Source organism: Myotis nattereri (genome assembly GCF_964212035.1).
Source record: "Myotis nattereri genome assembly, chromosome: 3".
NCBI classification, from domain to species: Eukaryota; Metazoa; Chordata; class Mammalia; order Chiroptera; family Vespertilionidae; genus Myotis; species Myotis nattereri.
The window spans coordinates 169,372,119-169,387,895 of NC_138077.1; the positions used below are offsets into that span (position 1 = coordinate 169,372,119).

The 15,777-nt window shown below is 38.2% G+C and overlaps 1 protein-coding gene across 2 annotated transcripts in view; it reads right to left on the reverse strand.

The window, feature by feature from the left end:
- Positions 1 to 15,777, reverse strand: part of PDE4B (phosphodiesterase 4B) — a 531,417-nt gene that overhangs the window by 428,919 nt on the left and 86,721 nt on the right. For both annotated transcript variants that reach the window (XM_081087643.1, XM_081087644.1), the window contains exons 2-3: positions 7,756 to 7,868; positions 2,226 to 2,461 (exon numbers count right to left, since the gene is read on the reverse strand). In XM_081087643.1, the coding sequence (XP_080943769.1) occupies positions 2,226 to 2,461; positions 7,756 to 7,797 (278 nt within the window). In that variant the 5' untranslated portion in view covers positions 7,798 to 7,868. The remainder of the gene's footprint in view (positions 1 to 2,225; positions 2,462 to 7,755; positions 7,869 to 15,777) is intronic.

A 15,777-nucleotide genomic window follows, 5' to 3' on the forward strand; every position in this document is an offset into this window, starting at 1 on the left:
TGTAATTGAAATAAAACAAACATATTATGAGTGAATTACTAATATGTGGTGTTGTCTGACTACAGAATACAAAGTTTCTGGATTATGTCTAGATTCTCCATTTCCCTATCAACTACTGATACCTAGCATGAGGCTACTGATACTTGAAACATGGTTTCTAATTTCCAGAAGGATTTATTGGCTAATGATCAAGAGGAAAGAAACAACCATTTGTTGATCACCTAACATATGCTTTTAACTAATCTAGGTACCTTATAGAGATAAGCATATTTACTTCTCACAATGGCCTATGGAGTGAAAACAATTGCTCTCTTTGTACAGATAGATATACTCAAGTTAGACGGATAGACAAGCATGTCCCAAATGTCAGAGTCTAGGATTTGATACTTCCACAGAAGGGACAATTCCAGAACTCTCAAAGTATCCTTGAGTTAAATGAACTCAAAGTTTGCAAGGAGTATTATTTTAACAGATACAGCACCACACCTGTCAAAACTGGACTCCTGATTATGCCAGTCGTACTTTTTCTTGTTGTTGGATTGTGAGGAATTTGTTCTGGGGAAGTCTTTGATGGTAGTAGGGACAATAAAATAGCTCTAAAAAGCATATACTGGTATTTACTAACTGCTGTGAAGCGTTTCAATACTATAACAATTATAACAACTGACACCACTGTTACCATTGTCAACATGCTGAAAAATAAGTCTGTGGACTCTTTAAGACTCCAAATCTGTGAGTGTGCAGAAACATACATCAAGACTAACCATATAAGCTATGTGATTGAATAAGCAGTACGGGTGAAATATGCTCATTTTAGTTCTCAGTGATTGGCTATGACTGTTTCAATGTTAATTCAGCTAAACATAAGATGTAAGTCAGTGCTTTTCAAATGTTTAGCCCAGTGTCCCTAGAATGTGTTAATAGGCTTCTCAATCACATAGAGACTCTTTGGTGAGCTACTTCATGCTAATAACTATGATACCTGGAGTCTTGGTGATGTAATCCTTAGTGTATTTAATAACCATCAATTAGAAGGTGGCCTGCATTATTAAGTGAGCACATATTGGACTACCCATCAGCGTAGTAGATAGATCGCAGCATGTGGCAAGGCTTTATGGCACACCATACAAATCACAGATTTTAATGAATTACTGGAAAAGTATTGCACAATGATTTAATATGTTTAGCTCTGGTCCTTAATAAGTGATAAAAACAAAGTGATTTTAAAAGCACCATATTTCTTGCTCTCTCTCTCTCTCTCTCTCTCTCTCTCTCTCTCTCTTTTCTCCTTCTGGCTTCCCCCATGATGCGAGTATTGGTAAATCTGAAGTTGTGGTAGTGTAATTTACACTATCCTCATTTTGGGGGATTTAATGCCAGATAGTTCAGTTCCTTCCATAAGTCCCTGGAGCCTTTTGAGCTTCTGCTGTGGTGCTGGAACTCAGAAGGAGTGTGCCCAAGTAAGTCTGTGGACAGGCCCCTTAAGAGAAACTGCTTGGGACTCCAGAAGCCCTCCATCTCACTCAGCCACACTTCCCACTGGTTTTTACAGTCAGAAGTGATGGGGACTTCTCTTCCTGGCACTGAAACCCAGGGTTGGGAGGCCCGGTATGGGTCTGGGACCCCTCACTCGTTAGGAAACCTCCACATGCAAGATATTCTTCCTGATATTTATCATCACACTTGGGTGTGGGACCAGCCCATTCAGCATCTCCACTCCTCCTACCCGTATCAATGTGGCTGCTTCTTTATATCTTTAGTTGCAGGACTTTGGTTTAGATAGATTTCAAGTGGCTCTGAATAATGGTTGTTCTATAGTTTAGTTATAATTTTAATGTGGTTGTGGGAGGATTCGAGTACCGCATTTACCTATGCCGCCATCTTGACTGGAACTGATATAATATTGATTTATTAAATTAAAACCTTTCACACACATTCAATAGTTCTTTTTGTAAAAATTTCATGGGCAGTCATTTTGCTTTCCCTTGACATTAATAAAAAAAAGTACCACATTTCTTCCTCAATAGGCTCCTTCCAATCTAAGTAGGCGGAAAATATCTCTACTGTTACAAAGGTTTCATCTTCTACCCAAAGGAAAACAAATTGTCAAAATGTCAAAGCCTTAGTTTTCCCACAGATAACTAATATTTTAACAAGAGGAACTTGTATTTGGAGTAGTTGGAAAATAAAACTTAGAATTGGCATTTAATGTGGGGGCTACTCACCACTCTTGGCTTACAGTTGTAATAGCAATGCTTGGAAGTGTTGTCAAAGGCAGCGTGGTTGGTCTGGAAATGCCATCGCCATCAGGAGTCCTGGCCCTTTCACTCTGCCTTTGGGACAGTGGTGGTAACTGTAAGTTTCCTGAGCAACACCGTCTCCCTCTCCAGAGGTCAATCCCAAGGGTGTTACTAGAACTGTAGGATTTACTCAAGGTACACTCAAAATAATCTTTAACATTCTGGAGGATCCACAGGGGAAGAAAAAAAGAAGAGAGAGAGAAAAAGAAAAATTAAATGTTAAAAATGATGCACAGTGGAGTAAAATAAGAAACTAAATGATCAAGTTGTCACTCAAAGTCCTGATTCATTATCTCACAATCGGAATCTAACATTGATGTCAAAAGCTTAAGAGAGAACAAGAGAGGAGGAGGTTAATTCTCAAATTTTAGAATAATATATCAGTGGCATATTCTTGGTGATCTTTAGGACTGCAAGTAATATTTCCCATTTATGGGGAAATTTTGAGATGTTTCTTTCTTTTGCTTTGTAGTTGCCTTTTATTTACTAAAATGAAAGCTTATAATTAAAAAAAAAATTAGGAAATCAATGCTATTCCAAAACATAGGAACAATCTTTCCTGGCTAAAGAATAAAGTTTATAGCTTAGTGTTTTAAAGTAAAAATATTTTCTATCATAGGATAGCAAAATGGAATAATTATGAAATTATGGCTGACTACTATTTTTGTTCCAATAGAAGGTCTTCTAAGGATTGAGATTTTTTTTATTTTTATTTGTGTGTGTGTGTGTGTGTGTGTTTATTGCACACATTATATAAGCACTGAGAGAGAGAGAGAGAGAGAGAGAGAGAGAGAGAGAGAGAGAGAGAGAGGTATAATTAATCAAGTTCTGAGCTGGACTGCAATGTTTGATACTTGCCCTAATGTTGACATAAATAAAATTATTGTGAGAAGATAAAAGCATTGTCCTATCACCAATGATTAGAGTTATTTATTCTTCCTATATATCTTTTGGTGACTGTGGTTCCTGGTACTGTTGGGAGTTGGGATCCCAAATGAATTATTGCCTGGTTTACCATTCAAACCAGCTCAAAGACAGAAAATGTTACAGCACCTCAAATGGCCACTGATAGCAGCTTGGAGTTTGAAAGATATAATTGTCATTCTGTACTCTTATCTTAACAGGGAATAATGGAATTCCTACCATCAGGCCAAGGTCTCTCACCGGCAAATCAGTATGTGCCTTTAAAAACAGCAGGTACTTCCTACTAACACTTCCAAGTAGACTTAGGAGACCTAGGACTAGACGTCCTGAGGTTTAAACAAACAAACTTCCCTGCCCCCACTCCTCCACCCATCCTGGCTTATACGAGAATAATTAACTCACGTTTAAGGGTCCAACTGTGTTCATGCAACAAATATCTGTTGCACACCTACTATAGTTTTGCACTGTGCTACTTAAGAAAGCTACAACAGCAAAAAACGGCATAGTAATGTTCTTATAGAGATTGCACTCTAGCAATTTATACTTTCTGATCTGCATAGGACATTTTGCTGATGGAAATGTAGGCAAGAATAGGCCTGACAATTTGCAGGGGCCTCACTTGCCCCGCTAAAATGGGATATAATCATATTTTCTTGTGCTTGGAATATAATTATGGTTTTGGAATACAATTTATTTGAGATTCCATAGAAACACACTTCAGTAACAGGAAGAAACAAAACAATCTAGAATTTCCTGCAGTTTGAAATAGTCTGGAATGTATTCAGCATGTTACTGTTCAGCAACTGGTTGTTATATTAAATGCACTGTAGACCTAGCATTTACTGTATTAGTGTGTCCGTGTGTGTCCGTGTGTGTGTGTGTGTGTGTGTGTGTGTGTGTGTTACAAATAAGAGGCTGAGGTGAAAACGTAGAAGAATTAAGTTTATTTCTCAAAAAACATTCAGACTAGTTAAGAAGACAGAATATTCAAAGTCTTCCTAAAGAGAGATTAAAAAACAAACTAAAATTCAGAACTCATAACTATAAATCAGTCTACCTCCAAATTTGCATGTAAAGAAAGTACTGATTATCTGGAAAGCAAAGTCTTAAGACTATACTTTCCCTCCTATGCAAGAAATGCTGTACCAGAGAACAGAAACAGGTATATAATTAAGTTAAATACCAACAATCATAGTCTCCCAATAAATTGGATATTTTTTTCTCTTTTAGAAAATGGGAATATTATCAACTAGGTTTTAATATTATAGCAAATGAACTAGGTACTTATTTGATACATGTTATTTGAAAAGTAACAAAGTCACACCTACCATAAAATATCTCCCCCACTGACTTGCCAACAGGCTTGAATTTACAGATTTAAAGTCATACGTTGAGTTAAAGGAATGTGTTTGAAAAAATCTTAGCCAATGATGAAAATACATTACCACAAATGATCATAATGGAAAAAAGCTTTTTAGAAATTAAGTTAAATACTGGAAACACTAACAGTGGTTTACAAATGCTAATTAGCCCATGTAGAGTTTTTCATAATTTCCTAAAGCTCTCTAATTTATACTTTTAATTTATACACTGCTAATATTTTCAAAGGCAAAAATCTAATTCCATTAATTCTCAACTACTGAGTTGTAACCAGCACAACTCTAGTTGACCCTACACCACTCATCGCATCACAGATTTTGGGGAAAGGAACAGTCATTTGAATGTGTCCTTTGGAAATCACAAATTTTAAAATGTATCACACTGACCAAAATTAACGTACGTGTTTTTTTTTTTTTTTTTAATATATTTTATTGATTTTTTTACAGAGAGGAAGGGAGAGAGAGATAGAGAGTTAGAAACATCGATGAGAGAGAAACATCGATCAGCTGCCTCCTGCACATCTCCCACTGGGGATATGCACACAACCCAGGTACATGCCCTTGACCGGAATCGAACCTGGGACCCTTCAGTCCGCAGGCCGACGCTCTATCCACTGAGCCAAACCAGTTTTGGCTTAACGTACGTTTTATAACCTTCATGAAAACACCCAGTTTTGAATCATCCTCATCTTCGTGGCTAATCCTTGTTTAAAAATCAATATTTTTGCTAATGTAATTCCAAAAGGTTATCACAAAAGAAGAGCTAAGGTGAAATCCTGCACATTGGTAGGAAAAGTTTGGAGGGAGGAAGAAAGGGGACACCAAAGGGATTCTTTGTCCTATCCCCATAATAAAACTTACCTTAATGCCAGGACCACTAAAGTGTCCACATATCAGTGCCTAAGTAGTCAAGGCTTTATTGTTCCTGCTGTTGTTTGTCTTTTGTTTAGTGTATTTCAGTCATTTGTAGAGCTTGCTCTAATTTTTGAATTTTTATGATTAAACTCATGGTGAGAAAATGGGATTAGGTATTTCCAAGGATATATAGTGTGCTTACATACACATTCAATTTGAATAGTAGGCCAGCAAATGTTATTGAAACTAGAAATGGGAAGTATTGGAAGCATTAAATGACCCACAGGGCCCTCATCTTTGAATGTGCAGTGCATATAAGAATTTTTTAAATTCTTATATGCAACCTTCTCATCTTTTGACTGCAGCAACCATGACCTCAGGGAGGATCAGGATTATAATTGGAGGATGCAATGAAAGGGAGAGAGCAGTTATCCATCTTTTAGATGGCATGCATTGCTTAGTTTTATCCTTCCAGAAAATAGAATCTTGGAGCACACAGTATACAAATAGTACTAATGAATAATTCCAAGTTGTTGTTTTTTAAGAGAAAAGGGATTTCTAAATTCCAGAAGTTTCCCTTTAGATATCCTGAACAGAGCATGCATGTCTCTAAACACAGCTTTCACTGTCTGTAACTGAGAACATGGAATATAAATTAATGGACATTCCCTTGTGGTCAAGCAACAGGAAAGGGGGAAACAAAGAAAGAAAACATGGTCATGGGTAATGGGAACAGAACACTCATGAGATCCCTTAACAATAAAAAGTAGAAATAGCGATGGCAAAGGAGTATGTATTGGAGGACAAGAGCCTCATAGCACGCCTAAGTCTCCTTCTGCACTTGCAGGTCCTAGAAGTCCCCACAGCCATAAAGGGACGCAGAAGGTAGCTGAGAATTAGCCTCTGCTTCCCTGCCAATGACTTGCTGCATCCTGGGGCAAAGGGACCAGGAGTCCATGAGGTGAAGAGCCCAAAGGTAAGGGCTACCAGAAAGCAGGGCTGAATCTTTTAAACAACCAGATCCCCCAGTGAATATTTAAAGAGCCCAGGAAGTGGAGGAGAAGGTCAAACTCTAAGTGAACTGAGACGTTGCACTGCTCATGCGGAGAGCACCATCACCTGCTACCCCTGTCACAAGCCTAAGCAGCGCTGGACCAAGGGCAGAGACTTCACAACCAAAGATCTGGGGAAATGAACTGTTCCTCAACTGGACAACAGTAAACACTAGCAGAAAAGGACCATGCAGGACAAGGACAATATCACACATATGTTACCACAATGCTAATTATTGTTAAGTCTGCCCCTTTGCCCAATGCCACGTGATTAAAGGGGAAGAATGAGAGCTGGGAGAAATCCTGAAAGACTGGGCCTTTACCCAAAAGATAACATTTTTCATCAACCTGCAAGTTCAAGTTACTTTCAGGCCCTCCCCCACCTTTGAAAGAGGAGTTTAACAACAACAAAAAGTGAGCTATTGCAGAGAACAAAGAAAATTACTTTCTTTTCCTCCCTCCCTCCCTTCCTTCTGCAAATCTGATTAGTGGCATATAACTTTTAACTCACTTACAAACATAAACTGAGTAAAGACTAGACAATTAAAGATACTCTAAAGGGGAACTGATGAATAGAAAACAAAGGAGATACTTCATCTTAGGTGTCCAAGATGCAAGGCTCTGAAGATGGTGAGTTTACAGACTTCTCCAGATGACGTGGGACAGGGTTTCTCAAACATATTATACATATCTAGTCATCATAGGATCTTGTTGAAATACAGTGTTATCTGTAGTTCTGAGGTGTGGCTGAGACTCTGCATTTCTAAAAAACACCCAGGTAATGCTGCTGCTGCTGTAAGGACCACACTAACCAAGACCCAGAAGACGTATGCATCACAAACTTCTAATGAGCAGTTGTCAAAGACCCCCAACATAGGAGGTGACTCTCAAAGGCTAGTTGTATGTCAGTAAAAGTGTGAAAGAAAGTCATCAGAATGCAGGCAGTGTGACAAGAGGGGTTTCTAAGAGTTAGGGTGTGGGCGTGCACCAGAGATTGATGGTTTGGGGAATGAAAACCATAAAGCTCAAGTGAAACCCATCTCCAAGCTGCAGCAAGGGCAGCGTTCCTGCTGTCCACCTCGAAGAATACTGGATGCAGGTGCTGATAATGTCTGGGTCGTAGAAACACCTAGTGACAAAGTGGTGGTGCTAAACATCCTTGCCTATCCTTCGTAGAGAATTATGGAGTGACTCCTTTAATGAGCAGAGAAAAGGTGGATGGAATCTCTGACTTTTGGAACTTACATCATCTGCCGTCACTGTCATCACACTCCTGCTTTTCTTCATTATAGAGATGAAAAATTTCCCTTCTCAGGATGCCTATTGTTCAGGGTAGCTTTGCTGACAATTTTTAAGACCTACAAGGGGAAAAAAGACACACAAAATGAACAGTTTGGTATCCTGAGTCAAATATAAATTTGTATTCTCCAAATGAACATTTGAATGCACGCAATATACATGCATAAGTAAATATCGCAATTTAACAAGTCAATTCAATCTGATATGTGAAAAAAGAGGTTCACAAAATCCAAAAATCCAAGAAATAAGTGCAAAGCTATTTGGGAAAAGAGAAAATTGTGATAACTGGGCTCCCAAATAATCAATGATCATTAAGAATATAGATAAAATGTATATTTGTGCCCTAACCGGTTTGGCTCAGTGGATAGAGCGTCGGTCTGAGGACTGAAGGGTCCCAGGTTCGATTCCAGTCAAGGGCATGTACCTTAGTTGTGGGCACATCCCCAGTAGGAGGTGTGCAGGAGGCAGCTGATCGATGTTTCTCTCTCATCAGTGTTTCTGACTCTCTATCCCTCTCCCTTCCTCTCTGTAAAAAATCAATAAAATATATTTTAAAAAAATATATAGATAAAATGTATATTTGTAAAGGCTTTTATTCTTTAACAGTTATACCCCATACAATATGTCATTTGATTTCCATAAAAGTCTGTGAGATTGTTTTCTTTTTTTTTCTAATGAGAGAACAGAGGATCAGGAAAATCATTTGGTCAAGGTAATAGCTAAGACATGGCAGATTTAGACCTTAAGAAATATGATCCCTTGATACTATTGTCAAAAAGGGAGGGGGGGAGCACACCAATACAAAAAAAATATACATGATTAAAAAATTCTTAATTTCATTTACTATTAGTTTAAACCTCACACATGAATAGGTACTTGGGCAAGTATTCATCGCAGAGAATTTTAACAGCCAGTAGATAGAAAGAGCTAGAATTCCCTGATTTATATCACACACACCTGGGCATTTTGAGGTAGAGACACTGCAGTTCATGATGTTTGTTTTGTGTAGATCAACAACCTCAATAACATTACCAAAATGTAAGGGTGCATCCTAGTTGTGGAAGCTCAAAAGGAAAACTCAGGCCATTACAACAGGCCTAAATTTAAAGTTCAGGCATCTGATAGTCTTCAAGAGAATATGGAGAATTCTGAGTTTGCAGAATTAAACTGGAAAAGATATGCTGTAGAAACCATCAAATCCTTCAAGAACCACTTGTCCACCTGGTGATTTCTCAAGATCCTGGTATAGAAAATGTCCTGCATTGCTGCTTAGCTCAAGAAGCTCCTGTTTTTTTTCACTCTGTGTATTTAAACTCTTAATACATGCCTGATTTGAAAAGTCTGCTTCTAGAACATGAGATATACATAGATGAAGAGCGTAATGAAATGGTAGCTGTGTGACTAGGAATACTAATCAGTGGCATTGTAGCATCACCCAGGAAACCAGGGTTGAATCTCTACCACATAATTTGACTATATTATGCAGGAGTTGGCGACAAAACTGAGAATAGATATGAGAGTGGGGGGAGGGAGAAACTTAACCTTTATAGTGTTCTAGGGAGAGAGCCCTACGGGCTTTTCCGGGATTTGATTCCATAGTTCAAGAAAAAGAATTTCCTCAGCATACAGCAAGGAATGTTTATAATTGCTGAATTCTTCTAACACTCTCGCAGCAGGAGTAGGCAAAATTTCAGGGCTTGCACTCAAAGGCTGCTTGAAACCTAACAAAAGTAGACAAATAGCAGATATTTTATCACAGTTACTATCTTGAGTGCCTCTGTGAGGTGGAACCCAAAAACGAAAGTTTATGCTGCTAAGTTCAATAAGAAAGCAAGATTCAAAATTCAAGGTTCACATGCAAGTCATAGAATTACACCCAATGATTATAATTCTATAAAAATATAGGTATAGAAAAGTATTAAATAACCTATGTAAAATAATAACGGTGGATTTTCTATGAGTTATAGGACGTTACCTTTCTTTTTAAAATTTTTCAAAATTTTGCAATATACTATTTTATGAGCCACAAGATATATATAATTCTCACAAATTACATGAGAATATTAACTTATTTTAAAATCATTTTATTTCTACAAAACTTAGTGTTTCATATATTTGGGGTCAGTTTTTTGTGAGATAAATGATATATACTTATCTTGGATGAAGAAATGAAGAAATGGCAATAGGCTAAGACCATAGCTAGTTGACAAATTGTGGTATCCTAATATCTTCTAGGAGCATGCCAGCTGAACTCATACAGTTAACAAAATAGATGCAGCATTATGAAATATATATAACTGGTAAGTTTAGCATTAGGACTATCAAGATACAAATGTTATTGTACTCAATTTCAAAGAGTCATAATTAGTAGGGTATATTTCTATGAATAAAATAAGAAAAGCAAAGTGACCTCTAACAAATAATTTCATACAATAAATTAGTAGGAAACATCTATGAGGCAAAATTTACTTTTTATCTTACATTCACATTGCTTGGCAGGAAATGCACTTAAAAATAGGATTAAACAACACAACTGGAGTAGAAATCTCTAGGCTCTATTCAGAGAAGGAACAATGATCAAGTTTGCCCAGCAGAAATGAAGAGTAAAACCTTAACTATCTCTTCTTAGACTTGTGCAAAGCATGATGGGATACAAATAAAGCTCAAAGAAAATCCAGCCCTCAAGAATTTTAGGTTTAGTTAGAAAAGAATATACTTTGCTACATAGTAGGTGCTCAAATATATTTGTTAAATGAGTAATTAAAAATATAGTTAAATACTGAAATCCTATATGTGAATAAAACTCTTCTAAGATGAAAACTCTCCTCAGATGAAATAATTGGTGTTGGGTTTCAGGAAAAACTTCAGGGAGGAAATCAGGTTTAATTGATTTCAGAGAGAAAGAGAGAGAGGGAGAGAGAGATAGAAACATGAATGATGAGAGAATCACTGATTGGCTGCCTTCTGCACACCTCCTACTGGGGACGGAGCCCGCAACCTCAGCGTGTGCCCTTGATGGGAACCAAGCCCAGGACCCTTCAGTCCACAGGCCAATGCTCTATCCACTGAACCAAACCACCTAGGGCAAAATGAGATTTCTTTTTAGCTTTAAATAATAAAAAGTAGAATTTGTTTAGTGGAGATAATGGTATGCAAAATAAGGAAATAAATTTAATATACTGAGTATGATACATGTATGAAGATACCATGCTAAGGAAATTGATGACAAGCAGAAAGATAAAATGATCCGGGGAAACACCAGGAGATGTTTTGGCAATCTAGAGTATTTTTGCCAGGTCTTAGCCATGGAAATAAATTTAAGTTTTGTGACACTTCGAGTGTGAAAGCTTATCAGATAAATCGATGGGCCTTCAACTGGGAGCAAGCCTGGCTAGGAAAAGCAGGATCTCAAGTAACAAGGCAATTTTCCAAATGTTCTACATTTTAAAATGTATTATTCTATATTCAGAAATAAACCCCAACATCTGTTACGTAAAATAAAACAAAAAAGAGAAAGAAGGACAGATTATTTTCTGGATATTCCTCGTTTGACTCTTGAAGTCTACTCCTCTGCCTGTGCCCCAGGAGACTGACTGGTCCTCATGTTGTACACAGTTAGTCAGACCTGAACAGAGCAAGGACAATAGACCAGGTACCGAAGGTCACCAGGATGGAAAACCTGGGGTGCCTAGCAATGGACAATCAATTGTAGGGTGGGCCCTAGTCCACAGGGTGACTTTTCCGCCCCTAGCATATCACTGGTCATGAGGTTTGGATACCCTGACCTTTTCCTTTCTAGAAATACCATCCAGGCCTCAGTTTTATTTCAGCTCCAGGCTCAGAGAAGCAACAAAACCAGCCTCAGGACCAGCTGCATTGAGTAATGATGCCCCTGCCCTAGTGCTGGCCAGTCAATCAGTGGAGACCCAACCCTGAATGACCCAACCCTGGAAAACCGCTGCTATTCTAATAAGATCTTTCCCTGGGACCTCCCCTAAAATCTCCACCCTTAAGACCCAGCCTGCTCACCCTCCCAGGAGCACACCATGCCTTTCCCTTCCCCTTCCCCCTCCTTTCCCTACCCCCTCCAGACACATTACCATTAGCTTCCTCACTCCCAAGCTCCAAGGGCCCTTTTTGTACCTCTATAACTTGTTTCCTAAGCCCATTTCATCTAGGAACTACTTCTACCTCTGTCATTTACCCAATATATGTTCTCTTACAGTTTGGGTCTTGCTCTGAATTCATGCCTAGTCAGAACCCAAGTACTGAGGTTGTTGAACCCAGGTTTGGTCTGACCCCACCAGTCACACACCTGCTATGGTTCCCACCACCTACAATACTCAGAGACTACTGTGCCCATGGCTCTCTAGCCCTCTGGACTGAGTATGTTCAGCCAATGGGAAACAAAGACAACATATTGAAGGACAGGAGAAAAGAGTGGTCCCTCCTTGCTGGCCCTGGTGTAGCAGTGGCTAAAGTCCTCTAAGTCACAGCCCTACTGGCAACCCTCTTCTAAGGTGACAAGTTTCCCTGGGTTCCATTAACTAATGTCTCCACTAAACCCTTCAGATATAAGGCTGGTAGCTCTTTCCATTGTTGCTAGCCTTAAGTCAGCGGTTCTCAATCTGTGGGTAGCGACAACCTGTGGGTAGCGAACGACCCTTTCACAGGGGTCGCCTAAGACCATCGGAAAACACATATAATTACATATTGTTTTTGTGATTAATCACTATGCTTTAATTATGTTCAATTTGTAACTATGAAAATACATCCTGCATATCAGATATTTACATTACGAATCAAAACAGTAGCAAAATTACAGTTATGAAGTAGCAATGAAAATAATTTTATGGTTGGGGGTCACCACATGAGGAACTGTATTAAAGGGTCGCAGCATTAGGAAGGTTGAGAACCACTGCCTTAAGTGTTTCATCATCCCTTCCCCCTTATCCTCAGCCCAGCCCACACGTTTTGTAAATAATACCACCCATTAAACTTTATTTACCCTCTTTGGGAGTGCAATCTATTTCCTGCTGGAACACTGCCTGATAACAGATTTGTTCCAAAAACTTTACAAAGCCAGAGGGCAGTTTTAAAATATTTTCCCTTAGTGACTGACCCAAAGCAGGGTCTCAATAACCTGTTGAAAGAATGAATATAGTTGGGGTTCTAGAGTGGTTTATGGCCTTTAGAAAGCAAAATCAGCAGGCATTCTATCAAGTTGCTTTTGTGAGGCAGAAATAGCTTTACATCATCACTCTTTGGTGGCAATGATGATTCTGTTTGGGAATGTTATAATATATTTAATAGTATTTTATGTTATAATATTTTACTATAAACATCATTACATAATAGTATGTAATATAATTTCATATATTATATGTTATAATGTATTATTTTATGCTGAGTATAATATGGAAGGCTAAGGGTTATACATGCCGTATCATTATTGGTCATTAGTATCAGTTGTCTTTCGTTAGGCTAACATAGATTGAGAATTTATCTTATGCTTGTAAGTACTATACATACATGATTTCAAATATGTGTCATAAAATCATCCAATTAAATAAGGTGGGCACAATAATCATAACAGGTGAGAAAATCAAGTCTTGGAATAGTAATGAAATATGGCCAACATCTGCTAGTTCAGACTAGAGCCATTTTGGTTCTAAAGCCAAGCCTCTTAACCTATCACTATGCAGCTAATTGGATTTTATTCATCTTTTCAAGGTAGAAGTGAACGAAGTGATTTTTATTTCATTTTCTGATGTCATAAATATAAGTTAAATGGATCAGTTTTCCATAACCATGTGCTTCAACTGTGTAAGAACACAAACAGGAGTAATTTTTTAAAAATACTAAAGTTTTTAAGGCAAATGTAGGTGAGAGAAGAGTTCAGGTTTTATTAATTTGAGATTATTCTTCTATCAACAAAATTTGATTCTCAATAAATAGAACACCATATGGTTCATTAAAACAAATTATTTCTAAGGATTTCTAAGGTGATAAGTAAATATGATGACCATAAATTCCATTTCTGGCATATTGTAATAGTTTTCCTGTGGTTTTATATTTCTCCACATAAAAGGTGCTTTTAAAGTTATATTAATCTTTTATAACATTCTGTTCCATTCAAAGACTACAGTATTCCTCATATAATTCTGCCTTTTCCATTTCTCCCTTCTCCACAGATATTTAAAAGCTAAAATGAGGTAAAGGACCCTTGTTGAGTAGCAATCATGTAACTTTCTCTTTCCACAAGTTAAAGTTGTCAGCTGTAGTAATCCCTCACTGATAGAAATGTCAACAAATTATGATAATTATTTTAAAATACTACATCAAGTCCTGATATGCCAAGATTGTGGGATCGATCTCCAGTCAGGACACATACAAGAAGCAACCAAGGAATGCATAAATAAGAGGAACAACAAATTAATGTCTCTCTCTCTCTCTCTCTCTCTCTCTCTCTCTCTCAAATAAGTAAGTAAATAAATAAATAAATAAATAACTACTTTTTTAATAAAGTAAAATAAAATACTATGCCATGGCTACATGCTAGCTAGACCCAAACTTCAAGAAATGAGAAAAATAAGGGTAATAGTTTGAGTTTTCAAGAAAGCTACTTCTTTTTCAATTTAAAGATTGATCTTTATTTGAAATGACCTTCACAAAAGTTTCATTTTGTTTTTTGTGTGCGTAATTGATTTATTGAACATTCTGAACTCAGTGGGGCACAGATATGTACTGGTTTCCATTTTTCTCCGATAAGTGCTTTCCATCTGCAATGCCAAATCTATTTCATCTTCCTTCGCAACAGTTCAGATTGGGTCCGTAACTCTAATTTATAACTGGTTTAAATCACATGTCCTCCTTTTTTTCTGGGCTCAGTGGCCAGACTACGTGAGGCCACTCAGTAGCCAGTGTATAGAACTCTGCACCAGAAGAGGAATTGGCCTGCTTTTTCTTCCTCCTTTCCTTTTCAGGTTCTAACTCCTTCCACATGGAAGCAAAGTGGAAGAGTTAATAAAAAGAAGCAGAACCTTCTTACTTAATGGGGTATTTAATTACAGTTCTCTACTGAGTGTCACTACTTCTCTGGCAAAAAGAGACTGTGCACTGATGACCTCTGCAAGACAGGTGTTCAAATGCTGGCTCTCCTCAGGGGTGAATAGGAGCATTCCTATTGGGAAAAAATAACTTTTCCACTCACCTCTGCTCCCATCCCCATGGTATGCATTGACACTTTTGCTGGTAAGGGACCCTTAAGCAATGGTCTACTCTCTTCATTGAAGAAATGGCAAAATGTCTCAAGTCCCGATGCACTTGACCCAGGATAAGCTCAAACATCCTTGTCACACCAAGTGGCTGTTTTAGTGCTATCTCTCCTCTCCACCCTATCTTTCCTCATTTCTCTTTCTCCTTTGCTCAAAGAGGCACAGAGAACAGAGCAGAAAGTGTTCTGCATAAGTGACCAATGGAGCAATGAGACACTGTCAGTTTTTTACCAATGTCTTTCAGACCCAAACACCATTCCTAACTCTGTTATGTGATGCTGGGGCTGAGGCATCGCCAACTACATTTCACGGGTTCTCTTCCCAGCTGGCTTCCTGTAGTGCTGACAATGGGAATTATTAGTAGGAAACTGGAAGAAGAGAAGGGACTCTCTTCTTCCTTTCAGGAGTGGAGGCAAATTGGGCACTCCCTCCTGACAGATCCAGAACCACCACACAATATCCTCAGCAAATGTCTGCTCACTAGCTTTACAGCGATCTCTTGGTGGTCCCAGCTCCTACCACGGTGACTCCTCCTCTGAACTCCTAGACTCCCATTAACACCATCATCCCCTTTCTTCCCTCATTAGAAATGGTATCTGCTTCACCAATCTTCGGGTTACCTGGCTGGCCCCTTTTCCTTTTCATCATTCAATACTTTTGTAATTAGTTTTTGTGTGTGCGTTTTTGTTTG